Consider the following 18,270-nt stretch of genomic DNA (forward strand, 5'->3'; position numbering starts at 1 on the left):
TATAGCAATTAAGAAGTCGAGTTGTTGCAATTAGAATGTACAGTAGCTCCATATGCAAATTGTCGGAATCGAAAATCATGGATTTTCCAACAATAGTTAATCATTTTAGGCCTGCATTGATTGCATTAAGTTCACACATGTTTCATTACTTAGAAAAGCGATGCATACCAAACACAGTCAGCTGAGCAGTCTCACTTTCTCGCTCTCCAACCATATTGGTACCCACACAGATGTACATGCCAGCATCAGTCTTTTTGGTGTTGGAGATCATGAGCTTCCCTCCACGAATCTTAAAAGAAAAACAGTTTTCAAGATGATTATTTTTTTAACATTTTCCCCACTTTCCAGTTGTGCACTCTGAAATCAGTTTGGTTAAAGTCAAACCCATTCACATTTTATTTTTGAAAATAAAATGTGAATGGGTTTCCCATCTATTCTTGTTTACTTGTTTGTTTGTATACAAATACAATTTATACTTGATAATCTTTTAAGAAATACAATCAATCTGGAAAACTTCACCTGAACAGTTCAGAACCCAGGTGTTTATCTGTGAGTCAAAATGGATGAAGTTTTGTCTAAAGATATCCTGGATCGATTTTAGGGCAGTGAATCAGATCATTCAAAATTAACCAAAATTTACTATAAATTGTATCACCAACGACAAAATTAATTTTTAACATGAATCATTAAACACCTAAGAAATACTAAATCTTGTGTCTAAAAAAATTCAAGATTTCTCTTTAAACTATGCCGTGGCAGCACTCACAGTGATTCTGTCATCCTTGTCGTCAATTCGCACTTTGTCCTTCTTCCAGTAGATGGTGGGTTCAGGATGGCCTCTGGGAGGAACGCATTCCAGAATGGCTGGCTCTGCTGCTGCCACCACCACGTCAATGGGATTTTGTCTGAAATCGTCTCGCAGCACTGAGGAAAGAAAAAGGAAGTTGTTTTAGGAGTAGTACTGTAAAACATAGATAAAGACATGTTTTAAGGTTTGAACGATTGTCTTTCCTGAAAACTGGTATAGAAAGAAATTGTGTGAAGTGAGTATTAGCACCGTTTGTGTAGGCTATTTGAATGTAATGTGCAAGTAAGGCGAAAGCTAATTGGAGCTAATGGAGGTCCCTGTGGAGGTAGAAGAACAAACAGAGTCAGAATGCCCTGAAGCCTGGTGTCACTCACTTGTGAGAGCTCACAGGGTTACAACACTGGGTGGCATGTACGCACACACTCTGACGTACAACCAGATGCAGGCTAACAAACAAAAACCAGCAGGTGGCCTGATGAACAACTGCGCCTCCTTGTATCTAATCACCCTCAGGTAGGCCTTTCATCACAGAGATAACCTCTCACCCTGTGCAGTGTTCGGAGAAACACACAACACCGGCTCATTATCGAACAAGGAGAGCTCCTGTCACACGGACACACGCCGGTGAGCACACACACGCAAATGCAAATGCAAAATCACATCAAGCCGGCAAACTGCCAGTAAGAAATTTAATCCTGAGTCAATTCCAGGGCGAGAAACGACTTTCATACCAATGAGGACACTTAGAAAATGCCACATGTAGCCAACAAAGGGCTTAACGGTTTAGTTTGGAGCTCGCGCACACTCTCCTGCTGGGTGCGCTCAAACAGATTTTTCTCCATTAAATCTATAATAAATCTAATCTTTGTAGCACTTTTAAGAAATGTTTGATCCAGCTGTGTGTCCATCAATGACATAGCAAAGGACATAAGTATCCTGTGATGGATAGAAAGGACTGAGCTTGTTTTAAGGTGCTTAAAGGGGCTAAATTAAGGGCAACACCACAGGTTCTTATGTAAATTCCATGTAGAGACAAACGTCGGGAGGACTGGGATTATGGGAGGGAATAACTGGTCCCTGCGCTCCTAGATTCTCTCATCTTTTCATTCACTCTTCCTACCCTCTCCACAGACAGCCGCAGATCCATTGTCTCCTTATTTATTTATTTAGACCAAGAGGCTGCAGAGTGGAGGAAGGGAGGAAGCTTTCAACCCAATTATCCTGGGGATGCACAGGGCACAGAGTGGGACTTTGTGTGACATGAATTCAAATGAAACCTTTACACTGGAGTAATGGAAGAGAATACAGAAGAGGTGGAGATTGAGGTTTTTCCTTTCTAATGCAGGCCTGCCCCCTAATCTAAAGAGCTGAGGTAATTAGCCAGCTTCAGCCTGCCGGACCCCCAAGCCTGTTGGAGCAGAACAGGGACCTCCGCTGGGCTGTGTGTATTTGCATTACAAACGGAGGTCCTGTGGTCTAAAATCATAGCCTGGTTTGGACCAAACACAGCCTGTTGTTTTCAGGATCATGTTAGCTTTAATTGCAGCTTTCCGTTTGTGGGTGATGGCACCCACGGGAGTCAATCAGAATCGCTCTGGGTTGAATCAGAGCAGTGACAAAAACAAAACACATGAGGTGTGTCATTGTGGTTCTTGTACCACACTGTCTAATCTAATTTAAGGCTGAACACAGTGGTCTCCGTGACTTACAATCTAAATGAATACACCTAGAAACATGAAGGCAAAAAAACAAATGAGTCAACCAGAGCCTCAGCGTGCCTCAACCAAAACCAAAACACCTGTTCACAAACAACCTAATACAAAATCTCAACAGCCAATGGGAGATTAGGGCTTGTAAAGCCGATAACACCCACCAGATAGAAAGTAAATGAGTCTCAATGAGAGCCAATGGAGACACACTCTACATCAGCACCTAACCTAACAAGAATGCCAGAGTTATGAAGGTCGCGATGGCCCTGAAGGTGAAGCACAAACACATCTCATTTACGTTTGCATTGCTCCAGTAACAGTGTGAGCATGCATCTCTTCCAAAGCGCTGTGGTCGCCTGAAGGCACCTCCCTGAGTGGCTCGATGCTGGAAATCATAAGGCAAGTAAAAGCTTTTATATTAGCATCATAACACAAGCGTGTGTGTTTTCTCTTTCGTCACTTAGCTAACATGAGAGGCATCTGATGTGGGGTTTCGCTTGAATACGATTTGCTGTCAGAACATGAACTGTGGCTCCGGCTTTGAGGCCCTGCAGGCATTCAGACCCTCATTGCCCAACAAACAAAAAGTAATTGACTTTCCGTGTCCATGAAATATCTAGCTTCTTCTTTCGCAGAAAGGCATCTTACCTCCCATGGAGCTACAGCAGGCTCAAAACCGTGCTGTCTTGCGTACTTGCTTATTAATATTTATATATTTTTACATATCCACCCCCTCTGCTACAAGTCCTGCATCTGTCAATCCAGCTGCAGGGTAAAAAGAAACCTGTGTCTGAAAAATATGAATATGCCTCTCAAACCTATTTATTTATTCCCTAAATATCAGAGGAGTAAATGAAGGAGCATCAGGAGGCGAGCAAAGCACGGAAAAATATGCAGTTGTTTCAGCTGGCTCTGTTTCAACACTTCAGACTTTAAGGAAAGGGAATGAAGCTGCAAGCTGTGAAACAACCCAGGGGTTGAGAGTGGAGTTCTTTGCCAAAACAGAAATAAAAAGAAGGATGCCATGGTTACTTTTAATTAGGTTGTTCACAGTTAGCCTGTATGTGTGAGGTATGGAATACAGAAAATATAGCCAGACACATGCCAGCACAAACGTGCAGCATCAAAGCAGAGAAGTGGCCAGCTCACAAGAGAGGAGGAATGATATTTGTTATCTTTCGTCGCCCTTTCCTTCAAATCGTAGATATTTCTCACTAAAGGGTGACACTGCTTGTCGGAAAGATTAGTGCTGAGGCTTCACTGAGGTGTCCGGCCTGCACACCGAGATAGCTGCTGACAAACATATTCACCTACAGGAGCACACCTTGCTTTGGTAAGCTGCTCCCGTTGCCTCAACAGCACACACGTCTGAAAGCAATTTCTGACATTTGCATCACTTTGATAGACGCTCGCCACAAACACCCATAAAACACTGACACGACTAAACTTGACACATTGCAGTTTTCAAGGCTGCAAGGGTTTGAACCTTTTTGTAACACACCCAGTGTGGCTTTTTCTGAATGTGATGGTTTTTTTGTTGTTTTTTTTCTCCATGCTTCCTGCAAAACAAAAACCCTTTTTCTTGAATGGACTTTGTTTTTTTTAGGTCAGAGGCTAAGAAAGCAAAAAAGAGTGAAACATTCAGCAGCTTGGGGCCCTGTTCCATCACCTTACACACAAAATATAATAAACCGTGCATGCACAGACTGGAAGGGTAGCACAGAAGTTGCTTCGAGCTATAATATCCTTTCATTCAAGTGCGTTTTGCCCTTTACCCAACAAACTGCTATTATATTGGAACCATTTTCATTTCCACCCTTAGAGAAGAGAGACAATATACTGTATGTGTCACTATGTGACAAACCACTCCAAACCTGTGTGTTCCACCATTAATGTCTCGTGTTACTGCTTTTGCTGAAGGCAAGAGAGGATAAAGCTCAGCTGTACAATAGTGACAGCAGATATGCCTTATTTGTCTAGATGCAAGCTTTTCCGCCTATTACTGAATGATTGCCCTCCCATCGGCCAAAGCTAACCTCTGCCCCTCATCCAGATGTAGAAATTACCCCCTCAGCAGGTAGGCAGGCAGCAGCGTCACACTGATCCCCCCACATTCCCTCTCAGAGGGGTTGCAGGTCAGACCAGAGAAACAGCTGCAAAAATATGTCCATCTGGCAGTGCCCAAGGCTGTACCTCCTCTGAGAGCTGCAAAGAGCTGAAGAGAGAGGCTCATCCTGCCATCATTAGCGCAATTCATCCTCACCATCATCAAGGGTCATTCCTTGTCTATCTTTTTCCCTCCATCTTCTCAGTTAATCATTATTTTCCAAGCCCACAGCATCGTCCCGCGCGTTACACTAAGCCCCCTCCACTCACTTCCACTTGATTGTTAGAGCTGTGTTTGCCCTGACTGCAGATGAGCTTCAGCTGATGAAGCCACACAGCACACACGCAGCACATGGCATCCTCCACAAACCGTGGCCGTGCTTGATATGATCTCCACCACCACTCGCCTTATCTGTGCATCCCGAGACAACGGATTGTAAATAACAACGTCACTTTTACGGATAGGGTAAAGGAAATATGGAATATAGTGAAAGTTAAGAGAATCATATGGCTGGCAGTGATATAAAGGTAAGTGATGGTGGTCTTGGGGAAGGATCGCAGGTGGTAATATATGAAATGTGCATCTTAAATGGGTCCTCAGAGGGAACAAAATAAAAAAATGAGGCTTTAGTATTTTGGTGAAAAACAGGAGGAAAAGGAAGCTAGACATAAGGTACGCAACAGGGGATGAAGAGAGGGGGGCCTGATCAAGGTCAAACTGAAGAGGTGGAGAAAAATACAAAGATTTGAATTGATAGGACTGAAATGAAATGCATTTTATGACTCATTGTTCATACTGCGCCTCCACTGTTGATTAAATAGATATAACTAAACAAACCTCTTTATTTAGAAAGCAGTCCTACACAATGCTCTTTTTTTTTTTAAATAGCGCCCTTAATTTGACCTAACAAGCTGTAGATCAGCACAGTAATGACAGTGGGAGCGCGGCAAACCACTCTGTGGGCCGAGGATGAAATGTATGCTGTTGCTACTGAGAAACAATACTATTGACTCCTAATGAACAGCTTTTCTAGCTCCCCTTTAGCACAGGCATACTGTACAGAAGACTCACATTAACACACACACACAAACGCAAATCAATTTAGCCTAATACGTGCTTTATGGTAATGTATATCTCATTAAAACTCTATTTAAAAAGTCATTAAAATTTACTTGAAGGAGGACTGGCGTCATTACAGTAATACAGTGAAAAGCAAAGAAAAAGACAAGTAAGGACAAGGAGAAGAAAAACGACAGAGAGCGACGCTTCCTAATCACTTAATTGTGTCTAAAATGGAATGCATTTGCATAATAAACGATGACGTGTCTCTATCCTCCTTTGTATCTTTCTTCAATCTCACAGCTAACTGTAATTAACAAACAGCACAATCGAATATTTATGTAGCCTGAGAATTTTTTGGTGACGACTCAAGGCTTCTTCTGTTGGCCTGTTCACGATCATGAATGTGCTCTGGGCGCCTGGCAGCTGCAGACGGGCGCTGAAACTGGAGCTGGCTGATACTAATGAACAATGTGCACATGGGCTTTTGTGGTGGCTCTGATAAGACCCGATTCTTGTGCTCCATCCAGGGCGTACACTTCACAGCCGGAAGGGGGAGTAAGATGTAAATGGAGGGGGGGGGGTTGTTTGCAGATCAGAGCCGTATTGATTTTCTGCCAATTCCAGCACTGAGGCTGCATGAACAGAGGCAGTGAGGCATCATGATGGAGAAGGTGGATCTGCTTCCTATATCAGGTGAATAAGGAGTGGAACCAGAGTTGGAAGAGGAGAAGGAAGTAATACACTCAGGGAAACATCAGTTGTTAGTGTGTTTTTGTCTCTTACAGCATCAGTCTTATCTAAACTAGACAGATAACAGGAAGGAGGGTGCTTAAGTCTGACTGCAAGGGACATGGAGCTAAAATGGTGCACTGGAGATAACTCATAAATTTTGAAAGAACAATTCAGCAGCCCCCTTAATCTTTTAGAATAATTCTTTTTTTTTTTCTTAGGGTTGTAGTTTCTATTTTGTTAAACTTACCTTTTTTCAATATACTAACATCAGAACTTCTCCAATGGTACTAAATAGTTGGATGAAGATGGTTTATCTACTGTTTTCTGTTTACTCTCGAACAGGACTAAATGCAGAGGAATTTCTAATGTAGTCATTTATAAATTACAGACGTGGAAAGGCCAGTTGTAGCACAACTTGTCAGTTTAAAGCTACGTTCACACCGCCCTCTGCTATGCACGCTCAAGCAACCACTTTCAATATAAAGTCTTCATAAATGTGCGTAAATGCGGGCTTCTGGGTTCAAAACTTTCGCAGGTTTCTGCTACTGTTTTTGGGCTCTACGTATAAAACGCTCATCCATTGAACGCTGGTTGCAAGGTAAACCAGGCTAAACTTTAACCAATTAGAGACTCAGATTTGGTAGTGATGTATGGATGGCATCCCTTTTCATTGACAGAAGTGCCAACTGTTTGAAAATGAATCATGGAGGAGAACCTAACATTTTGTGGTTTGTGCCTGGCTGGACACCAAGTTTTTCATATATCGGAATAGACCTCTGAAATAAAAAGCCTGGAGCAAGATTCGCCAGATTTACACCACTTCAACATATGCACCAAGCCTCCTTCAACTGTGGGTGGTGGACATGCGCTAGTAAACAGTAGAAAAATTAAAAGAAAAAGTTGTTTCTCCCTGCTTGTCCAGTTTGAACATGAGTTAAACTCAAGTTCAAGAATCCACGTTTAGCATCACTTGCCCATCGTGAACGTAGCATAAAAGTGCTGGATCCAGCTACAAAAACACTGTTTGGGCTGTTTGTGTGTGTCCTGGCCTCATGACATTGAGGAAGTGTCCTTCCGCAGGGAAATATAATCCTCAGGATGCTGTTCAAGTGTGTCAGTGCTTTCTCCCAGACTTCCCCAGAGGGTGCACAAATGTACACTCAAGCATGCACACAGAAGCAGAGATTTTATATCCATGTGGCATAATCACAAAGGCATCTCTGGTAAAAATTAAACCTCTACAGCCAATTTCTGCACTCCACTGAGCAAATCTTTATATAATCTTTAACAGCTTCACTTCCTTTTTTATGTGTCAGCCTGTTTGCGGCAGATTCCTCTGTCTCTGTTTTATTGTTTTGCTCTATAATTGGATTGGCAGTAACAGAAAACAGTCAGTCTTTAGGAGCCTGTAAAGGGTGCCACTCTGCAATGGAAGTCCTGTTTTAATTAAGCTCTCGGTTGGAGCTGAGCGGTTATTTTCTACAGTTGGTCTGATGAGCCCCACGTGTAGGTGGGTTTCACATTTGCCTGCTGGACGAGTAGTGGAAGGAAAGGACATCACACTAAAGTTCAAACCGCAAGAAAAGACAAAATATTACAAGCATTCAGAGTGTCTGTGCATGTGTGTGTGCCATCGCTGTTTCAGTGTGCTCATTATGACAGAGCCCCACCCATCAGTGGTGTGCAGTTGAGTGTGTTGGTGCAGATACAGAGCTGGACCCTGCAGCGAGTGTGTACAAATAAGAATCTGAATACAAAAAAATAACATTAGATCTCTCACATATAGCTGCAGTAAATTCTGCACAATCCCCACGGTAATGTTGCATGAATTTGAATGTGAGGCTGATGCTGCAGGCAACCCTGTATGTAGCAAATGATTAGAAGGCTGTTTTCACTGCCATTCCTTGCCATGCCCTCTCTTCAATCGTCCTAATGGCCTCTTCAGATCATCTGTCCTTCAATCAATACTGCCTGAAAGGAAGAATCCCACACCTAAGGACACTTTGTTCCCCACTGCAGATGAGAGGTGACATATTTCTCATAGCAAGCATCACCCAGTGGTTCCGGAATAAAACTTCACAGAGAACTTTGAACTTCTTCTGATGTCTATCAAATGTTTAAATCTGACCAGTTGCTACTTCAAAATGCTAGAGGCAGAACCTCCAGTTCAGTCCTCTTACAGAATGATAAAATTAAAAGCAGATACTGCTTGGCACACAGACGTTTTTGCTATCAGCTCCATGTCTTTATTCTTTATAGTTTGTGTAAACTTTTTATGACTGCAGGTAAAAACACAATTTACTATTAAGTTAAACAGTGTGTTCAAAGACTCCCTTCCAAACCATTATTTCACAAATGCACCCCACTTTATGTGTGTCTGCTGAGGCGAGAACAAATGTGACACATAACATCTAAATAGTGTAAATAAATTGCAGCAGTGCTTCTGCCTGCTCAGCAAGTCACTGCTACATTAGGCTCACCTAAGTACCACGATCTAATAGACACACGTTGTCATTTAAAGTGGATTTGCAGTATGTCAGGCTGTATTGGCAGCAGTTGGCTGGTACATGGCCAAACAGCTCACCAACAGCACCGATAACATTCCGATCACTCTGTAAGTCACTGAGAAGGCAGTGATTGCACTCATGCAGATGCTTATGCACCTGCTCATTAAAGTAAAAACAAAAAGCTATAAGACATGGAACCTACTTACAGTAAGAGTCATAGCATTACCATTTTGTGTGAGATTATCATTTTAAACTATAAGACCATGCTAAGAAGCTTGAACATTATTTTATAGAGGCATTTAAACAAACAAAAGAAAATTAAAGACCCACTCTGTTAGAATTATATTTTTGGTCTTTTTTGCATATTCTTGTGGCATTTTTATCATGATGACCAAGATTAAAAAAATTAAGCTTAAATTGGTCTTCTGATTATTTATTAATTAAAATCTTTGTGAATCAGGGGCAGACAAAAATGTGCAGATTCAAAAAGAGTATGTTTTTGATGTAGAAGATACTGTACGTGTATATACAATGGGCGCAACACGAACTCCCTGCTCCGTTTCATCCTGATGCATCCATTTGTAGGCACATAGATCCATGTATGTCTTAATTTAACTAGTCTGAGCTGGTCTCTGGCTCAAAACTGTACGACTGGATAGCTCCAATATTGCTCCCAATTGAGTTTGGACTGATAATGTAAGGTTAGGGGTCTGAGGGGCTGTAAAGATAGCGGTAGAGTGTGTAAACAGAGAGCTCTCAGCACCGCGGAGAGGTTGCTCTGCAGGGGTGTTTCCACCCACAACTCAGATGGCAAATTTCTAATGAACTACTGCTGCTCTGCAGAAACTTTGTCCTATAAAAGGACACAGGTTTTTTTACATTTTGGCTAAAAACGGCATAATGAGTGTGTCTTTAATCACAGTGTTTATTCTACAAACTAATAGAACTCAATAGCAATATCTTGAAACCTAGATTCTGTAATCAGCTTCCTCCCTTGGCTTTGCGGCCGGCTACACCTGAGCGTCAGGCTTATGTAACTGGTGTGCTAATGTGGGAAATTTAATTCATTTCAGGGCAGGGTATAAAATCTGGGATAGTCATTCAGGTAATCTGGCCTGTTGAAGCCATTACCCTGTATGTAATAAAGCTTGTATGTGCCTGTGTGCATGTGCAGGGGTGTGCGTGTGTCAATTCATGCCTTTATTATCATGCAAATGGAAAACAATCTGAAACAGACCACTGGCTGCCGTGCCTCAGGATCAGTGCAGAGCACTGTGTCTAAACCATTTCTGTTCTGGCCCTTGCCTTCCCCCTTTTTTCTGAAATCTCTCCATTTCTCTCCCCCTGGTTTATCCTTCCTCTTCCATTTTCACAGGCACTGCATCAAAAAGCTAGCTGAAATAGAAATATTTTATACTGCGTTGGTGCTATCAGCAAGCTCTAGATGTAATGCTAATTATTTAAGCAAAGAAAGATGGCTAATGAAGCATCTTTTAATCTAAAGCTTTTTGGAGTTCTGTCAACAGTATTGACTTCGCTGCAGATGTATAAGATATCGTTGGAGGGCACCAGTGACCTACATAGCAAGGACAAGACAGCAGCTCAACGGCAGCGCAACACAGTGATCCCACAAGTCTCCAGGGCAAAGATTCTGCAGTGGAGACAGAACAGTGAAGAGATACTGCATGTGTGTCTGTGTGTGCATGAGCTAACATTCCCACTTCCACCCACGCAGTGTCCTTTATCATTACAGTCCCCAGTTTTCATACGACCCAGTAGAAAAATCCAGCACACCAATCCACCTCTCCCAATTACCACTTGCTGCAGGGCAACACACAATCAATAAAGATTCACCTGGCAATTGGCTAATAATTCAATGAGGTAGACCTACTGAGCCAGAACTGCTTAAGAGAGAAGGCGGGTCATGGGGGCTGTGACTATAGCTGGAACGCTATATTTCTGTATGGAATAGAGAATGTCAACAACATCGGTGTTTCTCCAATATCATGACTCCATTAATGAATACTGATGAACTGAATGATTTGATGAAAAGATTTTAGGGGTGTAACAATACATCTTAAGGATTTGATTCATATCATAATTTGTGTTGCTGATTAAATTCAAAATCGATATTGGTTCATTTTGAACGATCTGATTTGATCCGAGTTAATGACCTGAAATCGATTTAGGACATCTTTAGGCAAAAATTTGACCAGTGTGACCCCGGTTTTACACTGGTCCATCTGCGGTGTATCTCTGTTGCTTCTCCAGTCCTTCCCCCCTTTGCCCCCCTGGCTCCAGGAGGAGTGGTTTGTCCAGCCACCTCTGTGATGAGTACTTCATCCTGCTCATCCCAAAATTTGGCAATCAGGCCCCAAGCCTCACTAAGTCCTTGTAAAATGCATGTTTTTTGTCATAACAGATGTGTTTTTGTACTGTTTGTGTTTTTTTTGTAAAATAAACTTTTGTCGTTCATGCCAAAAATTGACACCAATGTTATCTGCAATGAGACGCAGACATGGCGGAGGCAATTTAAACATTCCCATTGACCAAATTTCCCTTCGGGGATTAATAAAGTTGATCTTGAATCTTGATTAATGAACATTCTACACAACGGAACTGAGACAGGGGAAATCAGCCTTCACTCAGAGACAAATACCCTGGTACTGAACAATACAGGTTAGGTTTTCCAGATTCCTTGTATTTCCTGCAAGATGATCAAGTGTAAATGAAATATGTGTACAAACAAACAGGCACGGTAGAATTCATTCAAGTTTATTTTCACGTTTGTAGGACTATCAATCTATTTATCAATTAAGTCAATTAATCGTTACACCCCTAAAAGAGTTAAATAACTACTTTTCTAGAACCCATAAATGCATGCCTCCTATGTAAGGGAATGCTATCAGGGTAAATACATCAAAACAATTGGCCACATCCAAAGAACATGAGTCATAAAACTGGTTCATTTCGGAAAACCTTTCAATGTAATGCTTGGATCAAAGGTGACTGTCAGTGCCATTTATGACAGAGTGCACTTCTTCTTTTCTTTGATTAATCCTGGGTCTTTCAAAGGTCATAGTGGCATTTAAGATCACCAACATATCAAGCACAAAAAAGCATAGTTTGGGATAGCCATTAAAGTAAGTGTTCATTGGACTTTTTTAAACGCATCTTAAAGATATTCATGTGTTTATTTATTTATTTCTGGAGCCTGTGATTGCATATGAGAAGTGGGCGTCATATCAGCGGTGCCGGTTTACAAACATTACACGAAACAGGAGCACTCACACAAACCCACACATACATGAAGCAAGCCCCCTGTATGAACACAGACAGTCCGTCCCTCGGGTAATGAAAGAGCATTGTGAGTCTGTGGTTGTTGTAAAACCCAATTAGTGTGTGTCTGCGTGCATGGGTGTATGTGTGCGTGTTTGCTTCATGTCTCAGTCAGAGCAACAGCGTTCAGAAGATCGTGCTTTGTTTGATTTTCTGCCCCCTGCTGGACACACACCATCATTAACGTGTACACAATATGTATCTTTTTTTAGGGGAGGTGTTTAAATAAGTATGATCATGTGCATTTGGGTAACTTGTTAGCCATATGAGATGCAGTTAGGAAAAGATCTTTCTGTTTTGCTGAGGAAAATTCATGATGATTCACATTCACAAACAAAGGAAATGCATGCTGTAACAGCAACGACGTGCTGATTAATTTTCAGTCATCATAAATAATAATTCACTCGGATCCCATATGATGCAGCGAAAATGTCTCTCCACCATGTTACATGTAATTAAACAAAGATTACAGCTGTTTTCTTCCTACGCCCCTCACTGCTCACTTCCTCCTTATGGTTGCAGCTACGGCATAAAAGTGTGGCAGGCAGCATCACAACACAAGTCTTATCCCTGTCTTCAAACAGCACTATCTCTCCCAGGCTCATGAAAGAGCAGAACAGAGTGGTGGCAATCGCACACGCCGAGCTGTGCAAGCCTCTGCTCCACTGCAGCCGCCAAAGAGCTGCTTCTGTATTCTGTATTCACTCCTAGCTCTTTGATGGCATGGATCATTGTCGAAATTCTACCTCCTGCCAAATACACTGCAGGCATAAAAAATACTGTACAGTAAATATGATTCTGCATTCTGAGGAATCGCACATGGACACACATGAAATTCAGTTCTTTGTTTTTTGTGTGTTACATTCCAATGTTTAGACTAAAAGATCATCTATTAATTTTTCAATTTCATTAACATTATTGAGTTTTTAAAGCTACTGTAGTGAATTTTCTTCCAACATCATTGATTTTGCTGGTGCTGGAGGTGCTCCGGCTCAACAGGAGTTCAGAACTAAGTATCAATGCAGTCAAGAGACGTAAGGGGAACCAGAGAGAGGAACTGAGTGAAGTGGGTCTCCCCCCACATCACCTTTCATTTTTCAGCCTCAAGCCATGAATAACTGAATAAATGAATCTGCAGCACGACAAATGGAGGCTGTTTTATCATGAAATATGGTCAAATATGAAGGAAGCATAACCAGCCAGAAGAAAGCATCCTCATTCTCCTTTAAAAAATGGTTGTAAAATTAGGAGCAAGGCGCTCCCCTCATCCGTGACTATTCCTCCATTTTAGTGAAGACTCCGTTCTCCCTTTTTCTAGGTGAAAGGACACATGAAGGTGTCTAAGAGTGTGCCCATATGTATGTTATTCTGATCAATAGCAGAATCACTGTTATTAAAGGTACCATTAACAAAGGGTCAAAAATAAAAGCTCTTTAGAAAAGTCAATCATTTTGCAATAGTTCTGCTCTACCGGCTACTACTGAATAAAATATGAAGTTGGGGGGGGGGGGGGGGGGGGGATCTCAGTTTAAATAGCAGAGAGGTGGCATGTGAGCACTCTACTGTGGAAAGGGACCCCTGACCTCACCATGCCACAGTGACAACCAGCACTTATCTCTATCCACAGGAGTCTAATCCCACCAGGTAATTGTTTCATGTTTTACATTAATATGGCTCTGCTGCAACGGCCTGCTAACAAACATGCAACAAACAGGCCGTATCTCTCTGCGGCCATGTCAGGGAGGAACCTGCGCCGTCTGCCTGAAAAACCTGTCATTAGCACAAATAATTGACAGTCGCTCCTCTGCCCTGCACAGATGATTGGAGTCGATCAAATCATTCGAGAAATAAACACAGCGGTCTAAAATGGCCCTTTCAAACTCATCGGCTGATTACCATAATCGCTTTGTAGCTGACAATACTTTGCGAGCGTATGTGCTGTTAATGTCACCAATTATGCGGTCCTAATGTAAATGAAGTACCAGAGTGCCACACTCATCTAAAGCAAGATTCAAAACAAACAAATCCAGCCTTCATCAGATTTAATCCCTTTGGAATTTTGACCAAGCAATTAAGGAGGAAGACGTGACTCCAGTTTCTACCAGTGAAGAAAATAAAAATGAAAAAAAGCTTGCCGGCTAATTTAAGGAGGTAATTCCAGTGTGAAAATTGATTAATTCCAAGTTAACAGTGAATGCTTTCCTGACAAGCAAAGGCTTTTTTACTCCACACCATCACAGATTTCCTTTCAGAGTGTGCCTTGCTGTAGATCACTCACTTACAGAACTGTCAGACAAAAAAATTCAAGGGTTAGCAACAGAAGAAGCTCTGCTCCAAATGAAATAAAAGTAAAAAATATCAAGTGGCTTTGGAGCTGTCAAGAATGGTGCATGAAATTCTGCTTAGACATCTGTTAAAGAACAAAAAACTGTTTTTACATCAGAGACATTTCACATATACTATGGCTGCCACAATTCTCAATTTAAGACCTAAATCATAGAGAAAGTGTATCATTGCATCCCTACTGCATGCATTTAGGTCTACATTTTCGAATGTCTAACACATATTGCGCAGAATCCAAGAAGAAATTTTTTTTATTGCTTTAATATATTACACAAGGCTCATTATAGGCCAACTAAAAGGTTTTTCTTCATTGTTACTTACATTTTAACAAACACATTTTTTTCCCCTGAAATTCTGATTTTTTTAGTTATTGTGTTGTAATCTACAAATCCTAAATTGAACCGAAGCAAAACCCAAACAATGAGGTTTGAACCAAATCCTGAAGAAAGTGTACTGATGCATCTTTAGTTCAACAGTTTTCTGTGTTGTGTTACTCATTTTCTTTATCCATAAAGGCTGAGATAATATCTGAGTAAGGGCATAATGTTCAAACAATTATCTTCAAAGCATTTGCCTAGAGAACAGGAGTGACCAAGTTAAAAAGTTAATCCTGTCACCTTATTTGGAGGCTCTTTTCTTAAGCTATCACAGTGGCTAAAAAAAACAATTTCCCCTTTTTTGGATTTAAAATAATTCTGCAAATTTTTATTTAAAAAAAATCTGTTCTTGTAGGAGGCAACTTAAATATTATATGGCTTGCATTCTTATTGCAAAACGTAAAAACTCGTAAAACTTAAACATTGTAAAACTTAAACATGAAATTCCATCAAACTAAATTAAATCCTGCCTGTGCACGACCACACTTAAGATTTTGTCCTTTTTTTTTTAGTTCCTCTACCATTGTTTCTCTTGATTATTAATGCACACATCCATCTCATATATCCCCGTTTCTTGATGAGTTAATTTCTCTCCCATTGCTCGTTTTCTGAGCGACCCTGTTGGCCCAGGAGAATCTCCTAATAGGCTCCTTGTGCCCATCAGGATTGATCAGTGCGCAGCTCCCTGTCAGACGCAATCAATACGTCATTCCTTCAGCAACAGGGCTCTGCTCATTTGCCGCTTTTTCCTTCCCTGGAACGCTTTACTTTCATTTTATTATTATTTCTTACGACAGATCAATACAGACCCACTGTAAGCCACAATTAGAGGAACACCTAATCCCCTTGTTGACTTGATCTCCTTGACAACTGCAAGCAAATGAAACACAAATGATAATGAAATTTAATGGGATTCTATGGAAATTAAATCACTTAAATGATAAAGAGAAAATAGCCACAAAGAGTTATGAAGAAATCAATACTATACATGCTCGCATACACATGTCTTTGTTTATACCCTTTTGCACTGACAGGTTTTGAAGAATAAAAGCAAAAATAAAATGCTATACACAGAAAAGCGTGTTTGAATGTTCAGACGGAAAAGCATAGAAAGACAATTACATTCTCCACGCGTACCCTAACATTTACAGGCTCCAATCCAGATGAGATAGTGATTGTACACCTGACTGAACACAGTCTGATTTACATCTCTGCTTTCATCAAATTAACTGAATCCCTGCAGAAGATTACATTTCTAATATCTTCCACTCACAATGACATATGCTATAGATGCATCCTCTTATTACAAACACATGCCTGATTTAGCTAATTTTGGGTGGATGTCACAAATGATAAGTTCAATATGTATATTTTTGATGAATCTATTTTCTAACGTTGCAAAATTTTCAGAAAAGAGGTCAAAACTGACCGAGCAGAAAAGCTTTCTGCAGTGTCATCACATTAACAGCTGGTTTATGGGGAGACTGAACAAGAAGAAAAAAAAATGTGATCATTAAATCTTAGATTTAGCACGCCTATGAGGTTTGGCCTGGATTTGAGAACAGGCGTGGATCTAAGTAGTGCTGGTGATGAGAGCAGATCTGTGGGCTCCGTTCAAGAAGTGTGCGGGGTAGCGGTGTGGAACTGCACGAGTAATTAATGAATCAGGCCCCGGAGCCGTCTGTGAAGTCCAGCCTTTGAAGGAAGGAGCTCAGACCGATCGTGGCCCTTCTGATGAATGTTTGTGAATCTTTTAAGGGATGGAGAGCTGCTAATGAGGCCTCATCTATTACCATTTCAGATGTAATTAGCGTTGTTGCAGAAATGGAGCTGGGCCAAGCTAGAGTGGCTCAATCTGGGCTCTGTGTGTGTCTCTGTGTCTCACAAGGCAGCAACAGCAGGAGGATGAAGTGAGCAAGTGGAGGGATACTCCCTGGAGAGGAGACAGGGCCTCAGCAGCTTTGACATGTAGGGTAACCAGACGCACAGCCACCATACTGCAGCACAAAGCAACAAAGCTGGCAGCAGAAAAGTCTTCGCTGGAGAAGAAAGGGGCCTCTAAACCAAACATATGCACATGTTCCTCCACCTTAATTAATCTGTTGAAGTTATCTGCCATTATTTACTTACAAAAAATTTGCCTAAAGCAAAAATGAATTAAAGAAACCACTAAACAAATTGCACTGAAATAATTCAGCTTGTTCAGGGTGTCAGTCTTTTCACATTTCCTCCATAGCGCTCCTTGACCACCTACATGCCCGAGAGTGCTGTGCCAGTGTGAGGGCTGACAGATTAACTGGAAGTGGTGGCCAATCTTCAACTCATGGGTCACAGCACGGCCAGGTTAGGTGCCCTGTTAACTGTTTCAGTCAACCTTTCACCCCTCAGGGTTAAGTTGCCTCAGACCTCAATGTTTGACTGGGCAACGAGGGTCACGACTGTTTTCACTGAACATCAGCAGTGATTTAGTGCAAGTTAATGAGCCATTAGTCTTTGTCATGACTCACTCAACAAACGCACTACAAGGACAAGGAATACATTGCATGTTGGGGGCACCTGTAATGCACGTCTTTGTTTTAAAGCTGTTTGACTAAACCCACAACTGACCACTTGACAAAACAGCATGATTTAGAGTCGCTGAAGGCGGATTTTCAATGCCGCATTCATGTACCCTGAGAGAAGTGGTGTCAGAAGAATGGGAAGGAGCAGCACCCTTCACCAAAAAACTGTAACCTGTGCCAAAACCAACTGAGTGTTTTGTCTGCTTTCCTATCTGAATCTCCCCTCACAACGCCTGGTAAACAAAAGCACAAGGCAGAGCAGCTCACATTAGTATGCAACACAGAGACAGTGAATCAATGGAGTCTGGAGGACTTTCCACTTTCTCTCTGTCACAATCCTGCCTTTAATGACCACAAACCAGGGTTTGTCCACTCCACTTGTGGCCACGCACTAAATTATCAGTCGTGAATCCAAACAACCTTTATGGGCCGGCACAAATTAAAGCGGTTAAATCTACAAGGACAACAAGATTTTATATAAACTATCACGAGACTCACTAAAAGCAAAACTGAAAGAAGGCAATGGCTTTAACCAAATGTATATGGCTTCCTTTTCTCCCTGTGTATTTTTAATCTGTTTGATCAAGTTTTATTAAGGAACAGAAATCATCAAAGAGACAAAAAAAGGCAAAAAAAAAAGATATGTTAAATACAGAAGATTGGCTTGAAATAAACAGGTAAACAAAGAGAAAAACTGACAGGAAAAAAAAAAATCTTTAAAACAT

At 41.3% G+C, this 18,270-nt stretch overlaps 1 protein-coding gene across 18 annotated transcripts in view; it reads right to left on the bottom strand.

The window, feature by feature from the left end:
* The window catches only part of robo2 (roundabout, axon guidance receptor, homolog 2 (Drosophila)), a 281,917-nt gene that overhangs the window by 63,300 nt on the left and 200,347 nt on the right, over positions 1 to 18,270 (bottom strand). For all 18 annotated transcript variants that reach the window (XM_078929649.1, XM_078929644.1, XM_078929638.1 and 15 more), the window contains exons 3-4: positions 767 to 924; positions 169 to 289 (exon numbers count right to left, since the gene is read on the bottom strand). In XM_078929649.1, coding sequence (XP_078785775.1) covers positions 169 to 289; positions 767 to 924 — 279 coding nt within the window. The remainder of the gene's footprint in view (positions 1 to 168; positions 290 to 766; positions 925 to 18,270) is intronic.

The sequence above is a fragment of the Oryzias latipes genome, chromosome 13 (genome assembly GCF_053564925.1).
Source record: "Oryzias latipes strain Hd-rR chromosome 13, Olatipes_Hd-rR_3.1".
NCBI classification, from domain to species: domain Eukaryota; kingdom Metazoa; phylum Chordata; class Actinopteri; order Beloniformes; family Adrianichthyidae; genus Oryzias; species Oryzias latipes.